The sequence below is a fragment of the Rhamphochromis longiceps genome, linkage group LG8, assembly GCF_057381845.1.
Source record: "Rhamphochromis longiceps isolate RC_006_pf linkage group LG8, R_longiceps_female_GT1.1, whole genome shotgun sequence".
Taxonomy (NCBI): Eukaryota; Metazoa; Chordata; class Actinopteri; order Cichliformes; family Cichlidae; genus Rhamphochromis; species Rhamphochromis longiceps.
Genome location: NC_140564.1, coordinates 18,376,904 through 18,398,766, shown reverse-complemented (window position 1 = coordinate 18,398,766; position 21,863 = coordinate 18,376,904). Strand labels below are relative to the sequence as shown.

The window sequence follows — 21,863 nt, the reverse complement described above, 5'->3', positions numbered from 1 at the left end:
GGTGATCATGGTAGGATTGCACTATACTTTTCCTTTAAGACTATACATAAACACCACAAACTTAATTCTCTTAAATATTTATTGCATATCATATTTAAATATTTACATATTTAACGTATAAAACGCACGTTTCACACGAGACACAAAAATCATTTGCGAGCATACATTTCTAATAAGTACCAGTCAGTCAGAGCAGACATAGAGATATTTGGTTTTCAGTAGATGGAAAACTATGTGGGCAGCTCTCCACCCCTTCAGTCCTTAATTGCTGACATTCCTTTTGGTCCTATCTGCCGTAGCCCTGTGGATCTTTTGCCTTCTTTGATTCCTCCTTTCCGCTTCCTTTGCTGAAGTGGTATAAAGTGCTGGCTAAGTTGTGAAGCTGGCATGTCCCGAGCTGGCATCCACGCTGAAGTGCACGCGGCAGTCGTGGCTTCAGGCCCATGCTGTCGTGATGAAAATGAGAAGGGTGAACATCAAACTCAGGGTGCAGAACATCACATATTAAAAAAAATGCAGTTTTGAATGAAGTTGGAAAAAAGTGTTGTCTTTCTGAAAAACAATCACAATATTTACCCTCTAATAAAGGACTGATAGTGACATGACCATAATTTTTTTTAATTTAATGTAATTTTAACAAATACTTTGATTTAGTTTTTCAAATTAAATAATGCTCTTTTTCTATTGACAGCCACTCTCAGCACGTTGTCACATCCTTTGTACCTGTGTCTCAGAGCCTCCAGGTCCAGATGTTTGTTCTCTGAGGTGAATGGGATGATCTTCAGTAATGGAGCATGGTGCTCGTGTGTGTCCTCTGACATTTCCCCTCCTACATCTCGGACCGCTGCTCCTGGTAGGACGACGTCTGCGTCTGACCTGTGTTTCCAACAGGATATGGAATTAATTAAGTAACCTATAATTTACAATAATATAACTTAGAGATACACTAATAAGAAGCTCTGCTTTAAACACTTTTTTTAATTTCCCGCCATCCCAAGCATGCTTTGATGTTGTGTTTCTACTGGTAGAGAGTGATACTTCATTATGTGTGCCGTTGTGAGCTGTGTGGTTCCCTGTGTTTTTTCACTCACCTTTGAGTTCGTCTCAGTGGGGAGGCAGCAGTCAAAGGGACAGTCAGCAGCAACAGAACAGCTATCTCCATAACGCACTGCCCTACAATTTAATAGAATGAATAATTAAGTGTGGTGCTAAAGAAAAAATGCTCTTCTGACCCAATTGTTGAAGAAGCACAAAATGATTTAACCATAAAAGTCAAATGATAATAATAATAATTATGTGTTTAGAGAGCTTTTAGAATCGTATAAAAATTAATCTCAAAAGATGCTTACCGCAAAAGGAGAGCTTAAAACCTGCTGTGGCTTGTTGAGTAAACCAACACAACTTGCTGGTTGTTGGATGTCTGACTCTGTCATCCCTTTCTAACGCTGGTCCTTTATAGTGTGATGGTGGGATGAGGGGGTGTGTCTGTAACACACTGACTATACTGCCAAATGAACTCACACACACACAAACAAACACACACTTTTTTATTCCCTACTTAAAAGAGCTGTGATGCCAGCATAAACAATCTTTAAACAAGGCGTCCAAACACAACTTTGGACTTAAACTTAAGGTGACCTTCTGTGATGTTTACATCGATTCTTATGTTCACTTGTTGCTCTACAGCCCCCCACTCCTCCTCCTCCTCCTCCTCCTCCATCTTTCTCCTCCCTCAGTTCACTTGCTGCTGAGCAATTGTTCCAGAAATCTTTCTTTCATTTCCATCACCTGCAGGAAGCCCGCCGAGCCCAAAATAGCCCCAGTTCTCCAGGCTTTTCTTTATCGCCCCATTTTTCCTGTGCCTTTTTCCCTTGAGTCACTTTGGCCGTCACCGTGTTTATTTCTGCAGTGTCCTTCACTCATATCCACCTCACCACAAACACAATGTCAAAAACAACTCCTTGATCTTATAGTTTTCCTTAAGGTGTTGGTGATGAATACGGCATATGTGGATGAGAGTTCACATTCAGGAACTCTCATCCACATTTAAAGTGGTCACAGAAACAAAAGATCAAAGTTGGCACTTGGCCTCATACTAACACCTCTCTAGGAAATTATCCCATAATTCCTAATCTTTTAATAATGCACTAAATCCATGGGGAGCCAGTGTCACATTTAATGTTTTTTATCCTACACACTGTTTCTCAGACCGGCTCTCTTCCCTCTGATTCACGGCTTCCGCTCTAGAGACCATTGTGCAGCTTTCCTGTGACTACCATCTGGGCAGTCTGCATTGTCAGAATAATACACTGAGTCATCGCTGGCGTGCGTGTACTCAAGAGAATTAGCGCTCAAATAATTATGAACTTACATATGACTGAGCATGGATTACGACAAGTGTTGATGGGATAACAGGTGATGACGTGAGGGGCTGCATCTCAAGAAAAGAAAAAAAGCCCAGCATCCTGGTAAAACTGTCCCTGTACACCTGCTGCTGCCTAACCTTGAGCAACTTATGTGATTGCGAGGTATCCATCATCGGCCCATCCATCTGTCTGTTCCTCCTCAATTCCCAATAAATCAATACTCCTCACAGGACGGTCAGGTTTTAGTGAAAGTTGCAAACAAGGACCACCTAGCGGGGGTTTACCCAACTTGTGCTTGTGGTCAAGGTCATACTGGCTGTTTTACGGGTACTTTTCCATTTTCATGAGAATTGCTACTCCTAAATTACTGGTAAGGTGTTGATATTTGGTCCTGGAAATGACTCTTTGAAACGTCAGTGAGGCGCACAATGGATTTTAATAATGAATTTATGGAACACAGTCAGCCAATGACAAGAAAAGGTTATAACTTATAACTAAAAATACTTTTTGCATTTCACTCATTTGCATTTCACTGTGTGATGGATCATCAATTGTGATGGACCTAACCACGATTGACATTCTAGTTTATAACATACACTCACCAGCCAATAAATTCAACACTGTGCTGGAAACATTTCTCAGAGATTTTGATCTCTTTCTCTATTTTTCTATCTATTAGATTGAGATCTGGAGATTACCTAGATCACTCGAGTGCAGTGAACTAGTCACGTTCAAGAAACCAGACTGACTTATCCTGCTGGCAGCAGCCATAAGAAGATGAGTAATGTGATCATAAAGGGATGGACATGATGGACAATACTCATACCACTACACCACCAGCAACTGCTGACACAAGCCAGCATGGATCCATGTTGTTTATGCCGAGTTCTGACCCTGCCATCTGAATGTTGTAACAGAGCAGGCAGGAGTTTCTACTCTTCTACTGACCAGTTTTGGTGAGCTGTCTGAATTGTAGCTTCAGTCTCCTGTTCTTACCCGACAGGAGTGGCACCCGTTGTGGTCTTCTGCTGCTTTAGTTCATCTGCTTTAAGGTTTGACATGTTATGCATTCAGAGATGCTCTTCTGCATACCTTAGTTGAAATGTACAGGGTGGGCCATTTATATGGATACACCGTAATAACATGGGAATGGTTGGTGATATTAAAGTCCTGTTTGTGGCACATTAGTATATGTGAGGGGGCAAACTCCTCAAGATGGGTGGTGACCATGGTGGCCATTTAGAAGTCGGCCATCTTGGATACAACTTTTGTTTTTTCAATAGGAAGAGGGCCATGTGACACATCAAACTTATTGGTAATGTCACAAGAAAAACAATGGGGTGCTTGGTTTCAACGTAACTTTATTCTTTCATGAGTTATTTACAAGTTTCTCTCTGTTCACAGCCATTGACATGTCGAAGAGGTTAACACGTGAGGAGCGGATCGAAATTGTGTTGATATCTGGTGAACGCAGTAACCGGGTCATTGCAGCAGATTTCAATGCAAGACACCCTACGAGACCACCCATCTCCCATGCTACAGTTAGCAAACTGCTTGCTAAGTTTCGTGAAACTGGTTCAGTGTTGGATTTGCCAAAATGTGGACGCAAGAAAACTGTCACTAATGAAGAAACATCAGTGGCTGTCCTAGCTTCATTCAGCAAGAGCCCACAGCGTAGCACTCGCCGCATGTCACTGGAGAGTGGCATTAGTCGAACATCCCTTCGGTGGATATTAGCTACTCACAAAAGGCACCCTTATAAACTCCAGCTACTGCAGCATCTCAACGAGGATGACCCAGATCGGCACACAGAATTTGCAGAATGGGCAAAACAAAAATTGGAACAGGACCCTCAGTTTACGCCGAAGATTTTGTTCAGTGATGAGGCAAACTTTTATGTGAATGGTGAAGTTAACAAACAAAACCACCGCTATTGGTCTGGCACTAACCCACATTGGATGGATCCCTCCAAGACTGTTGGCACAACAAAAGTGATGGTTTGGTGTGGTATATGGGGTACAACGATAGTGGGTCCATTCTTCATCAATGGAAACCTCAAGGCCACTGGATATTTGAAATTACTACATGATGATGTGTTTCCCTCTTTATGCACTGAAGCTGGCACGTTCCCTGAGTTTTTCCAGCAAGATGGCGCACCACCACATTATGCGTGCCAGGTCCGAGCATTCCTAGATGAACAGTTTCCTGGAAAGTGGATTGGTCGTCGTGGGCCAGTTGAATGGCCCCCAAGGTCTCCCGATCTGAGGCCCTTAGACTTTTATCTTTGGGGTCATCTGAAGGCAATTGTCTATGGTGTGAAGATACGAGATGTGCAGCACCTGAAACTACGGATACTGGATGCCTGTGCTGGCATTTCTCCTGCGGTGTTGCTATCAGTGTGTGAAGAGTGGGAGAAGAGGGTTGCATTGACAATCCAACACAATGGGCAGCACATTGAACACATTTATAAGTGGTCAGAAACTTGTAAATAACTCATGAAAGAATAAAGTTGCATTGAAACCAAGCACACCATTGTTTTTCTTGTGACATTACCAATAAGTTTGATGTGTCACATGGCCCTCTTCCTATTGAAAAAACAAAAGTTATATCCAAGATGGCCGACTTCTAAATGGCCACCATGGTCACCACCCATCTTGAGGAGTTTGCCCCCTCACATATACTAATGTGCCACAAACAGGACTTTAATATCACCAACCATTCCCATGTTATTACGGTGTATCCATATAAATGGCCCACCCTGTACAATTACTCCTGTTGTCCTCCTGTCTCCTTCTACACATCTAAATGAATGTGGAACCATTTCAAATCTAGGTAATTGCATTTGGCAGCCAGTAGCTTTTAATAAGAGTAATTATTTAATATTGAGCATGGCTGTGGCCTCAAAGGAATGAATGCTGTTGTACGATGACTGAGTAAGGCAGTAATTTTTCATGCCTCCAACCTACAATTTCTTATATCAGCCTTTAATAATAAAAAAATGATTCAGATTAAGTTTTAGTGAAACACGGTTTAGCACTATAGCCTCAGCAAATTCTTGTTTACATAAATCATATTTATTAGAATTATATTTTTCCCATGGTCATCCATGCCTCCCTAATACATTGGCTCTACACCCCCTGTAGGGGAGCAGCCCCACAGTTTCAGATCCACTGGATTAAAGTAAGTAAAAGTATTTGAAAATTGCTGTTTTCATCCCATTTAGAAGCATTAGGGTCTGTTGCTGTTCCATCCAGAGCAATTTAGAGATCAAAGTATCCTGTATTATTTGACACAGTGTGCAATATTTAAGGTCTCACTCTGTGTTTATTCAAGTAATACTTGATGAGCAGAAGCGTTTCTTCTCTGAGCCTCTGTGAATTTTCAGCCTCACCCACTCCCCTGACCTGTGGGGTCGCTGAAGGGTCAAATATTGATCTTTTTCTTTATATATAAATATGTTCAGTTTAGTATGGCGTATGAACACACCATCCCTTTTTTCTATTATACAGTTGATAATTAGTTTTACCAACTATTGAAGTTCAACTTTATAAACTCCCAGCAGTCTCTGTTACATTATCTGGAAGTCCTAACATGTCAGCTAAGCTTCACAGACCTCAGCAGAAACAAAACCAATATTACATTATTTGATCATCCAGGCAGATCCTTGAGCCTTAAATGTTCATGCTGAGCTCCTGTTGTCCTCAGGCCATGCTCTGCCAAATTACAAACATTTAAAAAAATATGATTATGTCAAAACATAGACAGTTTTGTTGGAATCCTACATGCTTAATGTGAGACCAGGTCCACCATACAGTAAATGCATTCAGGAATCATAGAGGACTTAAGCAGAAAGATTAACTGCAGAAAGAGAGCACACATATAAGATCCACTCTGATAACCAAGTGCAGAGGAAAAAGCAGCGATCCTTGAATATTTCACATTCTTCTCTACTGTTCACTCTCTGAACAGAAGACATAAATTAGTGGAAAGAAGGCATATGAGCTGAGCAGGGTGTGTCTCCTAAAGGTTGGAAAGATGATCTCTGTAGGGCCTTGGTGTCACCAGACAGATGCAGAGTCATTAAATTTTTACACCTATATTCTAACCGTCAGTCACCGTCAGTGAGAGACGCTCGTAAATGACACTCTGTAGCTGCTGACAGCCAGTCTGTAGGTTTCTGATGTGTTTGCTTTGAAAATATTCAGTGAGGCAGATCTGACTTGATGAGACTCAAAAAAAATTCCCTCAAGTGGAATGACCCTACAAGCCTCAGTAGAGGTCGTTTATGTTTAAGCTACATGCGTGTATTGCGACATAGGTGTTAAAAATAAAGCCACAATGTTTGTCTGTGTCAGGACGATTTAGACGTACCCTCCTGGCTCATGTTAATAACTGCTGTTTTCTTTTACTGCTTTTAAAGGTCACTCAGGCCCATTCACCTCTTGTAAAGTCTATATTGTTGATATCCTACTTGTAATTCGTCTTGAAGAAATATGCCTCCACTTCCTACTTGAGAAGACTCCTCTGACATTTTTCCCACTATTTCTGACGTAGCGTGCATCCTGTTGTTGTAAGCCTGCAGCCACCAGTTATCTAGCTCCAGCGCCCAGAGCCTGTTTCCTCTACCGAATGAGTGCAAGAGTACGCATCCTGCCAGGAAAGCCTGTCATTCACTCATGCATCATTGTCTTACAGTTTTCATCTGTCAGGGTGTTCAGGATACTTGGCTGCAAGTGTGTGAAGGTTTCCAGGACACCAGGTGTGACTTAAGTAGGTTATCTAAGCTAAAAACAAACAAAGTGTACTTACTGAAAGAAAACAGAGTTTCACTTGTGTTTCAGTGCAGATTGATTTAACTGTAAGTCATTTGGTACGGAGTATCAATATCTGTGCATTTTGGCCAAGGGAAAGATGCTAAAGTTTACTTTGAATAAATAGATTTTATAATACACAATTGTATCATACATTGTGCCTGTATGAGCTGACTCAACCGGGGGAATTGCGCCATCTTGTGGAAGGAGACAGAATCAGTACTGAAATAAATAGTGCACAAAAATAATAAAAAGTACGGTACATGTACTGTAATTGGGGGTGAATTCAATTAGGAATGTATTGAAATATTTTGCTGAAAGATAAAAGAATACAAATCTTTAACTACAAACTTCCAGAAGTGAATAAACAGTGTCTTTTCCTAATGCATTTCTAACAGTGTTTTAACCATCAGAACCTCCAGCAAGGTTATGCAACAGCACGCCCTAACTGCTTGTTTTAGTGGCTTTCAGCATTTTGAAGAAAATTCTGCTAAAGCTGGACAGAAAGTGAAAGGGCTGTGCAGAATAAGTCTGGCAAACCCATAAAAGGTTAGAGGGTCAACACTGAGAGTTATAAGCTTAGAGTCCATTAGTGGATTATAACCATAAACACTCTCCAACAGGTCTCCTGCATCTCTCTTGGATTAAAGCGAGAGAGACAGAGTGAGAGAGATAGGCTGAGAGAATGAGAGTGCATAGAGAGTGATTGAATTGAGCAAATTCAAAGCTGAACACAGGACTCGGGGCACGTACTTGGAGAAATAAACGCTTGGCGACAACCTGAAGCAAAGTCGGAGCGGTGATTTGGTTTGTCATATTTAAGGTATACAGTTTATCACCTGACTACTATACTGAACTGTGCGAGGTAAGTTCAGCGAAGCACGGTAATCTATCTGCAGATTTTATGTGTGTGTGTAGTGTTGATGTCAGTGCCTGCTATATAAAAGATACAGATTCACTTTAACTGCTAAGGAATCCTTCATCAGTGATCAGTTATGTGGTAGCTGTGAAGATGAAGTGAAAGGATGAGCAGCTGTCATTTCATTTCATATTTAGTGGGTTTTATTTTATATTCTGGATGAACAACAGACCGAATGTGTGCTATTCTATTGTGTATTTATGGTTTCTTTCTGTTTGACAATACATAACCTCTGCCATGACCATCGTCATTGTTGTGTAACTTTCATTTTGTTCTGCCCTAAATTGTCTGTGGGTGTGTGTGTGCGTGCTTGTGTGTGTGTTTAGGAAGCATGAACGTGGACATCGAGGGGATAATCCAGTGCATCAAGCAGGGAGATGAGAATGGTGTTCAGATAAGGCTGCAGGAGTTCAACAAAGAGGTGACGCGACACAGAAGCTTGTGTATTTCTCACAAGTTCTAATGCTGCTCATGACACTGTTTTTCTGTTTTTGTGTGTGTGTGTCATTATTTCTCTTCCTGTAGTATGCCCAGTGTTTCTTCTTTGACACAGAGGAGAGGGAAAGACGGAGAGTAAGTCTGTTTATGTTGCTGCACCAGAAGGAAAGTTTACAGGCATAAACCCACGTCCTCCTGGTGCTCCTTATAACGTCACCTTATTCCCTCTCACGGCACACCTCCGACTTATCCGCCCCTCCCCACCCCTACACACTCCAATCTATGATTAGTAATTCTGCTGTATCAGTTGTCTCTGATCCTCTCTCCTTGCCTGCTCAGGCAGATTGAATCCAGACAGAGTGACTGAATAATTGTCTGGGTTAGAAAAAACTTCTAATTACCTTCAAATTAATAAATATGTTATGATATCCTTCACTGTCCCCTGTTAATTGATTGTCATTCCCAGCAAAGATAACCTTTCTTTTGGGTTAGGAATGACCTCATCCCATCAGTAAATTGCTCCTAAGCTTTGTAAATAGGTTTTTAGGGAAAATGCCATACTGTGAACTTGTAGAAGGACTTCTAACAGCACTATTTCCTCTCTCTTCTGCTACATTTCCTGTCTAATGGATGACCATCTCTTAAGCAAAGGCGACTAGAAGAGGTAGGGTTTTGCCACAGTTTAGAAGTAATTAAGCACTGCACATGAAAAGTACCGTAAAGAAATCCAGTAATCCTTGTTGCACTGTTTTACTAGTTCAGGAAGAATAAAGTGAGGGACTACACTGATTCTGACTCGGACTTGGACGAGTACGACCTGGAGGATCGAGGACTCATCCTCAGACAGGTGATCCGATGCTGTCACTCTCTGCTTGCCCAGATGTGATATTCTTAGTCCTTGTAAAAGTTATTATTATGATAAATTCCTGCAAACATGTTTCTGCTCCTGTTCTCAGAATTTAGGTGTTGTCCTTGTGAGGTTCATAAGGACGGAAGTCAAATGTCACCTGTTGAGAGTATGCCTACGCACTCTGAGGATCCTGTCCCGGGACCAAAAGGTCTTGGGGCCTTTGGTGACCGACAGCGCCCTCCTGACTCTGGCCAAACTAGCCGGGCTGACCACAAGTGACATCAGTGATGAAGTCAGCGACCCCGACTCTGATTTCTACGATAACATCATTGCCTCTCTCACCGAAACCAAAGTGCTGCAGGGTCACACTAATGAGGATGAAGCTGAAGCTGAAACTAACGACCAAAACGAGGAGCCGCCGGCCTTCGACGAGGATGCCAAAAGCGACATCAGCATCACCAACAGCGGCGATTTGGACAGCATCAGCTGGTTTGGGAGCCACAGGACGAGCATCAACGAACTGCACAGAGGTGGGACGCATCACAGGGTCCTGGAGCGAGGGCGGAGGGACCGCAGAGAGAGTAAGATGGATGTGGAGGAGGAGGTGGAGGAGTTGGAGTCCGGAGAGGAGGCAAAGAGAAAAGAGGCCATGAAGGTGTTGTGTAACGTGGTGTACAACAGCGCCTGGGCACAGGAAAGGTTCAGTGCTCTCAGGTAGGCTCGGCATGCACACACAATCGCATCAGTTCCCATAAACTGTGTAATTTTCAGCAGCTTATAATAATCGCAAAGCACCTAAAAAACATATATTCGCTTATTTATACCTGTGAAAGCAACAATTCTCATGCCTGGTAAAGGTTATTATGACAAATAGAAGGACAGGGGACTGAAACAGTGCTATCCCAAGGACAGTGTCATTCTCACTTGCAATAAGCTGCATTTGGCTTCATCTGGAAAGTTCACATCTATCTCCTTTGTTTCCATCAGGCTCATGTGTGGCCTCATAGAGCGCGTATCATCCAGTGTCAGCTGGTCGAATCCCTCTAGTGCTCAGTTTTATGAACTGCGCTTCATGTTCCTCATGACTGCACTCCGGCCAGAGCTCAGCACCCAGCTTAAACAGGTCGCACGATGTCATATAGTCCAAAGTTATTCCTGTTTTACTCCTCATTACTGCCCTCACACTGATTATTCTCTTCCAGGAGGGAGGGGTTTCCATCCTCACAGCAGCCTTGGAGAGCTGCCTGGAGGTGCAGTGGAAGGACCAGTATGAGTGTGTCTTGGACCCACAGACACAGCCCATCTCTCTGGAAACCTCTCAGCGCGTCACAGAGATCCTCAAAATTCTCTTCAATATCACGCACAGCACCCACAAGCAGGACCCAAGTGAGGTGTGTGTAAAGGCCCTCGCATTTTTCAGAAGCTTTGCTTTCGTGTTTACTTTTTACAGGAGTTTTAATACAACATATATGTTATCAGTCAAATATGCAATCATATAAAAGCTAAATGTGCGAAAGAACAGGACAGTTGAAGAGGCATTAGCTGCGTCTGTGCCTTTAATCAGGATGATGCGGCTCTGTACCGACACCTGGTGGCGATCCTGCGCCTCTGTCTGCTGAGGAAGTGTCTCCTGTCAGAAGACACAGATGAACTGCAGGGGTGAGCACAACGTGACAAAACCCAAGCTGTGAAAATATTCAGGCTTGATAATCTCATAATTTACTATCGTGCAATTGTAACACATACTGTGCAGTTATAATTGATTTAAACGATGGACTATAAAATTAGATATAAACCTTCAGAAATTCATTAGGGGTTGCAAAATCACTTTCATGCAGAAGCACTATTTTTAATAACATTTGAAGCAACAAGGATGAGTCTATAATTATGAGTTTAATAACATGCACCCTCCTCTTGCTTGCTTATTTGAGACTTCCAGATAGATTGAATGTTCAGCTGCAGGTCTGATTAAAATCCCAAGTATATATAGAAATCAATGCCTTTTTATTAGGTCTAGATATAATTCCAATAATAGTGTATTTTGAGTAGCATTTGTTATCATTTTGGATGAAACAGTGTATAATCCATCCAGCCAAACAACACCAAATGTTTAAAGGGGGATCTGCTCTGATCATTTTCAGCTCCTTTTTATTTTCAGGCTGTATTGGAGTAGCTTTGCATGGTTCACTGTTCAAAATAACCCTTATTTATCACAGGGATTACTTGCACATACACTGACCTCCAGTCTAACAGTATATGTCTAAAAAAAACAAGGAAAAGCAGAGCAGGGAATAGGTTTTCCCCGCTCTCTTCTATCAACACTCACTCCTTTGCCGTGACCTTCTCTCACTCCCGCAGTCACACAGTGAACCTGTTGTCAGCGCTTCCTCTGCAGTGTCTCGATGTGTTGCTGACGGTGCCTCTGGAGCCAGATTCAGAGCAGTGCAAGGGGGTCAACATGGACTGCGTCCACACCCTGCTGATGTTCATGGAGAGACGCCTGGAGGCGGTGAGGGAGTAGAAAAGAGTTCTGTTTGTAGAGTCATTTCTGATCCATTTGTGTGTTTGTGAGGGGGGTTTTTTTTCTCAGTGATTTGTTCTTAAAGTTTATATTTTGCAGCGTGAAAAAGGGAGCAGCTGGTATTACGGAAATAACGGAGAGGATTTGTTTTATGTGCTTTTCAGGGAGATAAGATCAAAGAGAAGCTGACACCAATCCTCAATCTGCTGACGGAGAGCTGCAGGGCTCACAGAGAAACACGGCACTACATCAGAAAATATGTAATATACGACACCTCAGAGATAGCTCCTGTGTTTAGCTTTTTGATGTTTTGATGCCAAAATATTTGTAGCACGTTTAATGTCCAGTATGCTTTTGATCATTTGCATGTAACCAACCAACACCTGACCTGTGCAGGCCTGGACTCTATAAGACTGAAGACTATAAGATACTTGTAGTATTCATAGTACTGTGCAAAGTCTTGAGACACCCCTCGCTTCTATATATATTGCTGGAAAAAAAACTGCAAATACAGTATAAACAGAGTTAGTACAATTCTATGACCACTTTTATCCTTCAACACAGCCTGAACTCTCTTAGGTAGCTTTCTTGTAATTTCTTACAGTAGTATTCAGGGTTAGTTCTCTAAAAAAAAGTTCTTCTTTGGATGTTGGCTGTCTTTTGTTTTGTTCTATGTAAAGATGATACGACACTGCCTCAGTAACATTGAGGTCCGGGCTCTGGGGAGGCCAATCCATGTACTGGCAGTGTGTTTGGGATCGTTGTCATGGTGAAAAATGAAGCTATTGCCAATCAGGTGTTTTGCAGATTGCATTGTATGGTGAATGAAAATCTGATGGCACTTGCCTGATTTATAATTTCATCACTTTTGATAGGATCCCCCAACACCACTGACTGAAAAGCAACCCAAAACCATGAACTGGCCTCCCAGTTTTGAAGATGCATGTTAACACTGACTGTTGCACATCGCTCCTGACCTCCTCGTACATACTGAGGACAATTTGAACCAGACAAGTTTACAACTTCCTCTTCTGTTCTCCATTTGTCCAGTTTCCTTGAATGCACACCATGCTGAGATGTGCCACGTTTTTGGATAACTGTCTTTGAGAATCACCATGTTGGTGCAAAATACTATTTTATGCCGGTCCAGCTGTGTTACCTTTGGGATTTTTATAGATACAAAAGAAAGTAGCACCAATTGTATGTTTTGGTGACAGGTTGCTAAAGATCCAGTTTAAACTGGTTCATCCTATGAGTTAGATCCCTTTTTTTATGCTTCAGTAATTCATTGTTCAGTGTTAAGTGGCTTAATGAGCACAATACATGTTTCTCTGTAATGGTCAGGTACAAGGGTGGAGCTAAAAGTGAGTGAAAAAACAGCCAATGTTTAAAGAAAAACTAAAAAGACATTTTTTTTTAAAAAAAAGCGGTTGCTGAAGACTTTAGCACAAAGACAGCAGATCCTTTAATTCCGGGAAGATGTGCGTTGGCAGACTTGTTCCAGCTCATCCCTAAACACCCTTCTCCTCCCTCCAACACACTGACTATGAGAAAGGATTTTTCATTATATATTTGATTTGTCTCAGACTTTGAAATCCATCATTGTTTTGAGGTTAACGGCACATTTTGCTTCATTTGCAAGCATCAGAATGGTCTCGCTCATATTTATTTAAAAAAGAAGAAGAAACAAAACACATTAAAGAAAATTAAAGCTATAATGTGTCGCCATCATTAGATCCTGCCTCCTCTGAGAAACGTATCACAGAGGCCAGAGGAAGGCACCACAGTGAAGAGCCGTCTGATTCGTCTTATGACTCATCTGGACACAGACCTCAAACACTGTGCCGCTGACCTCATCTTTGTCCTCTGCAAGGAAAATGGTAAGAAGAAGCAATATGTGGATTAATAAAAATAGGGTGAAGTTACAGTCTGGTCATAAAAATAGAAAAATGCATATTGAAATGATCAGATGGTATTTAAACAACGGGCGTCATTAGTTTTTATTGTGCTTTAAAAAAAACTCTTATTACCTTTTAGATATTTGTGTTTATGTCTTTATTATTATTTTATGTAGTCTTGATAGTCATGTTTGTTTTGATTATATACATTATTTTAAATCTAATCTGTGAATGCAGTGGTGCTGAAATGTTTTGTAGCTCTTTCTGTATTTTTTCTTTCGTGCCTTATTGAGAACACCAACGCTTCTTTTCCTAGTGAGCCGTTTTGTGAAGTATACGGGTTACGGTAACGCAGCAGGTCTGCTGGCCACCAGGGGGCTCCTGGGAGGCCAGGGGCCCAGGACCTCTGATACCCAGTACTCCAGCGACTCTGATTCAGACACCGAGGAGTACCGGCAGGTCAAAGACCGCATCAACCCAGTGACGGGGCGGGTGGAGGCAGAGCAGCCAGACCCTATGGAGGGCATGACAGAGGAGGAGAAGGAGGAGGAGGCCAAGAGGCTGATCATGCTCTTCAACAAGCTGTCCAGGTAAGCAAAACGTCAAAAAGCTACAAACATGAGAGATACACAAAAGTCTCAGATACTTCTAATGAATACAGTAAACGTCAACTGATTCCCACCACACCACAGCAAAAGTTTACAGAATTTAATTTATTAAGGTACAAATACAGAGTTGCAATAAAAGTGTCGAGCAGACTGTACATGTGTATATAACCAAAAGCTAATTCCAGCGCATAATCTGCAGCGTCTCAATGTGTTGCTGCAGAGGAAGTTCTTTGATGAGCATTAATGGGTCAAGTAGTCATTAAAATTGTATACTGGTAAGAAACAGTAAGGTCTGTAAAACTCAAGTGTTCCTCTTGTTCTTGCATAATACAGCAGATTGATGGTAAATTAAACAGTTAGGCTGTTAAAGCTCATGCTGGTGATCAAATCACCTGCATCTCGTGTATTTTACAGAGACAACATCATCCAGCCGATGGGAGTGGATGAAGAGGGGAAGCTCGTCCCAATGTCAGGACTGAAGGAAAATCCTCTCTCTGAGGAGGCGAGGTCTGAGTCAGAGAATGACGGAGAAACAGAGGAAGGAGACAAGGACTGATTTCTGTTCATCAGTTTGTTCAGTTTATCGATATTACTTTGTAAACATTTCACTTGTACAGGTCATCAGTGGAAAAGATGTGTTGTGTCTCTATGGGTGGTGTGAAAAGACAGAGCGATGTAGTTCTCGACCAAACAGAGTCGTGCTGAGAGAGAATAAATTCAAGAAAGGATATTTAAAAAAAGAAAAACCTAGACAAAAAAACCAAAGGTAATTTCACACTTCTTCTTCTTTTGACTCAGACTGACAGCGTAGAGCAGCAATACAGTTACGTGTGACATCGCAATGGTGAAAAGGCCATTTTGATCATGTAGTAGATTCAGCAGAGGAATGCTACCCATTAATGTTTCAATAAAGTTTTCAAAACAAATAATCTCCGGTATCGATCAGTGTGGTTATCTGCACAGCACGCTGATGTGTCGTAGCACATGACATCTGCTGAGGTGTATGTTCCTCATATTAAGCTAATAATGTCAAAAAAGCTCCAGATGCTCTGGCTACATCTGCACTGCTAAAATCAGCTTGTATATTTATTTTTATCTGTGGCTCTGTTGTATTCAAGGCACTAATGCCAACTTCACTTTGTTGTATTACACTTTAGCAGGGGGTTTGTTACCAGGTTGCACTTGTTCACCCCTTAACACATTAATTTCACGGCATTAGGCCGATTATTATAACAAATAAGTTCATGAGCAGGAAAACTTGCAGCTTATGGGTGGTGTTTCACTTTGACTGCCATTAAGACTCAGTTTAAAAGAGGAAAAGTGAAGCTTAAAAAGAGGAGGAGGGCACAAAATGTTAAATGAGTGAAAGTCATGTCTCTTTACCTGAGTGACATCAGCTCATTACTGTAAAAATGTGATCTTGATTTTCAGTAACAACCCTGATCATGTCCCTGTGACTTGTTTTAAAATCCTAAGATAGAAATCAGTGCACACTTAGTCTCCATACAGTATAAGTCAGACCGTTTGATCCCGGGTGAAGTACAAACCAACACAGTACCAGTGTCATTATTAAACATTATTCACAAACATAACTGAGATGTTTTAAGAAGCCAAGATTAAAAATCTCAAATTACTAAAACAGCCACCGCTTCCAAATGTTCAGTACTCCATCATCTCCTCCAGGGACATCTGCAGCTCTACAGACTTCAGGGAAGAGGCGCCGTTTTCAACAGCCATGTTCTTGAGTAACTCCATCGAAGTCAGGCACACCTGAGCGGAGAAAATAAATAAGGAGCGGGAGTCAGGCGCGAGTGCAAAGGCGACGCGTTTGAGCTCGACGGTAGCAGTGAAATCAGAAAGGTCGAGCAATGAGACGCGTCAAGCTGGTTTCTTTGAGAAACTTTTTATATAAAGCTTTTGATTTCTCAGTGTGCCGTCCTGTGTGGAGGCTGAGGAGAAGGACGAAAAGAAAAAAAAGCTTTTACACCTGAAGGATCAGCTGTCAGCGCCGGTATTCAGGCTTTGTTCCCTTTGTGCTGTTAATCAATACTGAGGCAAAATTGCCTCTTCAAAAGTGCTGCTGAGTACGGCTCCCTCCTCGTGAGAGGGCAATTTTAGAGGTTGATCGCTCATGAAATTTAATACAAGTTTGTGCAGCAGAAAGGGGGAAAAAATCTCTGCCTATTTGAAATACTGCTTAGAGGTCTGTGAGAGCACAGCACTGTATGCATGTTTTAAATAATTTCAGAAAGTTTCCTCACCTCCACTGCGATGAGTTTTTTCTCCAAAGGCCTGCATTGTGGGTCAGGCCACTTTTCCCCAATACAGAAGAACAGGGAGCAGGGAGCGCACTCTTTAGCATTCCCCTCAATGAAGTCCTTTATTCCTAAGCAGACAGGAGACGATACATAAAAAACTGTACCTAAAGCCACTAAATTCACAAAAGCTCCAAAATAATTCCTCTTACCTACCTCGCACAAAGTCCGTGAACTTGTAAAGAACCTGAGGATGTTTAGAAATCTCTTGGGGTTGTCTGCTCTGGTCAAATTTGCAGAAGCTCCAGAAAGCTTTGCTTTCCCCCCGTCGCTGGCTGTAGACCACTTGGCCCGACACGCCAACCTCCAAGCCATCACCCAGCATGTCCAGAATCCGCTGGGTGAGGCTGGCTTGGTTTTGATCCACCATGGCTCCGGGACTTGGCAGGGAGACTATAGTGAGGCCTGACTCACGATCCAAAACTGTCCCATTGAGATCAGTACTGATGTGAATACAAGCATTTCTATATTTCAGTTATCGGAGAAAATCGCTGAGTTTAAAACAGTCACATTTGCTAGAGGCTGTTTTGTGTTTTTTTAATCAAAGATATCAGCAATGAAAAATCCTGCAATATATAAACTATAATTAGTTATAAGTTAAACAGACCACGTTATATTCAGTATTGCTGTTTTCACTGCAGTTGTTGCACTGATGCTAAGTTGAAACACAGCAGTATGGTTACAGAAGTAAACAGTGCATAACGACAATAAAGATTGTTGAATCTTGAACTTTGAAGGCAAAAATTGCATACTGTGATTTTAGAGATTACATTTTCAGTCCTTATTCTAAGCTCTGTTCCCTCAAAATGCTTTGCCTGGTGAAGGGGAACTTGGCTGAATAAATAAATCATTACATTTAAAAAAATTACTGAGCTTTAGAGGTGGGAGGATTTCTTTTCTCTTTTTTTTAAAGGAAAGACAAAGTGGTACTCATGCCTTCATGCTAATGTAAACTCCTGATCTCAGATAGAAAAAACAGTAGCATCTCCCTCAGTTTGTCCCTCTAGGAACGAGAATAAGGAAGCAAGTTTTACAGTATATTTGAACTGGAACTGCTGAGCATTTGTCGCGTTCATTTTGATGTTACCTGTAGACCAAGCGCACTCCAGCCTCATTCTCAACCATCTGCTCCAAAACCTTCACCCCTCTGTAGTACACAGATATCTTGAATTGAGTCCCTGTGGATTCAGAGACAGTGGAAGTGTATGAGGAAAGGTGCTTACAGTTCCACTCTGTCCCTGCTATTCACATTGTCAGGGCGCTTTGTATATAAGTCCCTGTTAAACACGTTCCATTTGAATACTGTGTGTGCTGGATGTCATTTCAGAGTGTCTGTGTAAAAATCCCCATTTGTCTGATACAGCAGCATAGCATCCCACCCCCACCCACCCCCTTCTCCAACTTACTGAAATTATCTCCATCGCTGGTCTTTTGCATTGTCTGTAGGAACTGTGCCGCCAACTGCTCATCATAGGCCCCTCCCTCAGCTCCCCCAATTGGATGTGCTGGTTGCTCAGGCAACCCAGCTTCAGTAACTGCACCCTCATACATTACTGGATACTGCTGTTGCCCAGGCAACGGGTGTCCACCAATCGCAACCTGATTCTGCAGCTGCTGTTGCTCGGGAGGAGGCTCAAAGCCTGCGGTGCCCTCTGTGGAAAAGTTGGAGAAACTGAACCAGCTTGTAGAAAAGTACCTCAGATACTCTTTGTTTTCTGCTCTGACTGCAGCAGCGAGGAGGAAAATGATAAGCAGAGCTGATAAGCCTACCTGCTTCAGGGCTGATGTTCATTCCTCTGAGACACTCCTGGAGAATATCCGGGCTGGCAGCAGATTCTGCTGGCAGATATGGACCAGACACATTCAGATGGCGATTGTCGCTAATAAGCGCCAGACTAATGTTCCCCTTCTAAATCCAATGAAAAAGGCAATTGCTCTCACCCAAAAACACAGCGCCTTCTGGAAGTAAGAGACATCCTTCTAAACACTGGATGTCCTGGGTCTGGGATAACACCGACACACATCTTATTCACTTACATCAATACCCAGCATTTCAGCAATACCTCTTTTTTGTTGCCATCTGTCCTCTTACAGGTAAACAATCCAACAGAGCAGTCTCACCTCTTGAATGGAAATGCCCAGATCTGCAAACAAATCAGCCCCATCTTGCTCCTGGGATCCAGCACAAGAGTTAGCTTCAGGAGTGAAAACATGCATTTTTTTTTATTTTCTGAGAAACATGTCTAGTTAGAGATACAGAGACATGAGTGTATGCAAAATGTGCTGCACGGACAGACAGGAACTGAGCATGCGGTGCAAAACTGCATTATCAGATTTAAATTGCAAATGCAATATGAAGTTGATTGATTGCAGTTATAAAATGAGTAAAAAGCAGAACATCCTGCTGATCTTTTTTTTCTGTGCATTTTGAGTGCCAAACAGCAGAGTTTTTTGAAATAAGCAAACAATTTCTTTGAATTGAATTTGCTTTCTATCCACTGTAGTTAAGATCCAAATGGTCAGCGGGTCCTCACCTTTTGACGTTGACTCGTCCGGCCACTGAAAGACTTTATGGGGGTTAGCGGCATCATTCTTGTTGTCATCCACCATTTTGAAGCCTTTAGCTCGTAGGGCGCTGCGGAAGTTCCTCTTCCAGACTGAGGGGTCTCCATTAGCCCGGCCGCTGCCGCTCACCTCCGCCCAGGCCTGCGGGGCAAAACCAGGATGAAAGCCGGAAGAAACTCCTGATGTGAACAGACTAAAGACTAACAAAGAACGGATTAGTGGACAAAGAATGAGATAAGCAGAAGATGGACGGATAGCTGATATCAAATTCATGCTCATGACTGGTTTCTATTAGATTGTCATGTCATGTCAGCCCTTGATGGCTACCTTAAAGATGAGAATGTCAGTGTTAGAGGAGTCCTGTCTCAAAGCGTGTTTCCACGGGATGCAGAACTTTGTTTGCTCTGGGTTTGTCCACTGGACACCAGGATACTTGTTGCTGTTAATCTGTTCCTGCAGCCACGGGATGAGCAGTGGTTTCGAATGAGCCATTTCTACAATAAGACAAAATATAACGTGCATCACTGCCTGACGTACAGCTTACTGATCCTGTACTCTTTTGCTATCATACGAACAATCACTTGGATGTGATGTAGGCTATTCCTTCATTCAGGCAGTTCATTAAAATAGCTCGTCTGTACTGGAGGTTAGAGCTATATAATTATTTATATACAGACAAATTTAATAGCCCACCAATCATAAAAAGAAGAAAACAAACAAAAAAATAATAATGAGGAAATCTCTCAAAAACTGACTCATATTTATTTAGTAAACAACAAACTGAATTCACGTTTTTATATCCAAATTTGAATCGGCACACTGGTCCTCTCTGAGAAGTCAGAAATTAATAAAGCATAAAAAACACAAGTCATTTTTCATTCAGGAATGAAAGAAAATAACTGTAATTTTGCATCTTAATCCAAAAATAATAATTTACTGTCCTACTTTTGCTGCTTTCTTTTGTAAAACAGTACATTTTAAAAATCATACATAAGAACAATTTATATTATTACAGTAAAAATATGATTTTGATTAAAGAGCGCAGACTTGTTGATGAAATTTACAGAAATATAAAAAAAATACATATATTGGTAATTACCAGTATTTTGGCATAAACCTTACATTGAGTAGTGCTCTAACAAATTTGTCAAGAACAGTATATTCATATTTATTTATAATAAATTTTCTTGTTTAGATTATGCATTCATTTGAACTATATTTCCATGCTTGCCTGCAGATGGTGCTATTTAGTCACATCTCATGCAACAACAGCAAAAAAAGTAATCTATAACTGACACTATTATATTAGCATTAGTGAGTTAACAGAAAAAAGGGGCCAAGTTAAATGAAGGTTTCATTTAGACGATCAAATATGCATTAGATTATCAAAAGTTTAAGAAGAAACCTGAGCACGAACATCCGGATGTCAGGAAAGCTGTCGTGCAGCTGGGACGATTACAGGTTTTTATTGCCAATTTTCAATTGCATGAAAGAGGAAGCGGGCACATAGACAACAGCTGTTCAGCAACAGTAGAAACGGTTTCATTATAAAGATTAATTAACCAATTAACGACATAACTTACGATAATATAAAATAGTATTAAAGTGTAGTAATACTAAACACTGTGTTTATAATGTATTAAAGTGTAATGTAATATATGGAAGTATTTATATAATCCTAAAAATCTTCCACACAGCATTTATTTTCACAATAACAGTTATTTAGACTGGTCTTGTTGTTTAACTGTCGTCAAAGTAGAGCATAAGCGGTTCTTACAGCTGCCTGAACCAAAGATATTCAAGTGCAAACACTCCAGGATCGAAAACGAGTGCAGTCTTTGAACGATGCTGTAGTCATAGTAGTAACCTTTGTATTAATGCCACTCTGGGACAGCGGTGCCAGCGCTAACAACAAAAACTCTCCCACCTTCAGTGCTGACGTTTCAGTCGGTGCAGGTGAGGGTTGACTTCAAAGTCAGAGCGTTTCCCGGGTGCAGAAATCAGTACAGTGACGGCTGTACGGTAGCTGTGTGTCGTGTCACCTGAAGCTGTGCTCCAAACTGTCACATACCGTCCCCGCCGCAGATACTTTAAACACTGCCCTGAGTGCGGCTGCTTTCCGGCTAACAAGCCTTTCTCGGGAAACTCCGAGTTCACGGTTTCGTTTTCCAGATGTGACGTCAGCAATGGGTTCATACCAGCTGGTCCCGCTAGGAGGGGTTACACACACACACACACACACACACACACACACACACACACACTCATTGGCATAATGCACATCTAATCCCTCTGAGGTAAACAATTAAGACAAATGGAAATACCCTGCTTTGAAAATTAATGTCTTTATGGAAAGTACATCGGTTGAAAAATGTTTACCTGGGTGAACTGCAACAGGGAAACTTCTGTCCTTTTTGCTTTAATGTGTCAAAACAGCCAAGTTGGACTAGAAGTTGAGCACATTTTTGTGTAAACTGGGACTTTCATTTTAAACATAAGAGCCACCCAAACAGACCTTCCTCTTAAGGTCTCAATAAGTTGAGATGTCCCTGCTAAAATGGATGGACACACA

General features: G+C 41.6%; 3 protein-coding genes across 5 annotated transcripts; 1 reads left to right on the top strand and 2 right to left on the bottom strand.

The window, feature by feature from the left end:
* Positions 1-73: 73 nt before the first annotated feature.
* LOC146663471 (uncharacterized) lies at positions 74-1,422 on the bottom strand. The gene is made up of 4 exons (XM_085416296.1): positions 1,350-1,422; positions 1,092-1,173; positions 724-876; positions 74-446 (listed from the first exon to the last, which is right to left on the bottom strand). The coding sequence occupies exons 2-4, from the start codon at positions 1,160-1,162 to the stop codon at positions 287-289; spliced, it is 384 nt and encodes a 127-aa protein (XP_085272422.1). The 5' UTR covers positions 1,163-1,173; positions 1,350-1,422; the 3' UTR covers positions 74-286.
* Positions 1,423-8,426: 7,004 nt separating this feature from the next.
* LOC146663470 (chaperone Ric-8A) lies at positions 8,427-14,967 on the top strand. Its single transcript, XM_085416268.1, has 13 exons — positions 8,427-8,517; positions 8,622-8,669; positions 9,181-9,198; positions 9,292-9,381; positions 9,491-10,098; positions 10,372-10,507; positions 10,587-10,775; positions 10,949-11,043; positions 11,743-11,893; positions 12,070-12,165; positions 13,641-13,785; positions 14,120-14,393; positions 14,826-14,967. Exons 1-13 carry the CDS (start codon positions 8,428-8,430, stop codon positions 14,965-14,967), a joined length of 2,082 nt encoding a protein of 693 aa, XP_085272394.1. The 5' UTR covers position 8,427.
* Positions 14,511-21,442, bottom strand: irf3 (interferon regulatory factor 3). 3 transcript variants are annotated; one of them, XM_085416273.1, is made up of 11 exons: positions 21,219-21,442; positions 19,619-19,785; positions 19,261-19,432; positions 18,848-18,921; positions 18,668-18,728; positions 18,497-18,565; positions 18,133-18,378; positions 17,814-17,904; positions 16,883-17,169; positions 16,673-16,797; positions 14,511-16,181 (listed from the first exon to the last, which is right to left on the bottom strand). In XM_085416273.1, the coding sequence occupies exons 2-11, from the start codon at positions 19,781-19,783 to the stop codon at positions 16,071-16,073; spliced, it is 1,401 nt and encodes a 466-aa protein (XP_085272399.1). In that variant the 5' UTR covers positions 19,784-19,785; positions 21,219-21,442; the 3' UTR covers positions 14,511-16,070. The 3 variants fall into 3 exon arrangements, with proteins under 3 accessions (XP_085272399.1, XP_085272400.1, XP_085272401.1); XM_085416274.1 differs by having other exon boundaries at positions 18,497-18,562; XM_085416275.1 differs by lacking the exon at positions 19,619-19,785.
* Positions 21,443-21,863: the final 421 nt, after the last annotated feature.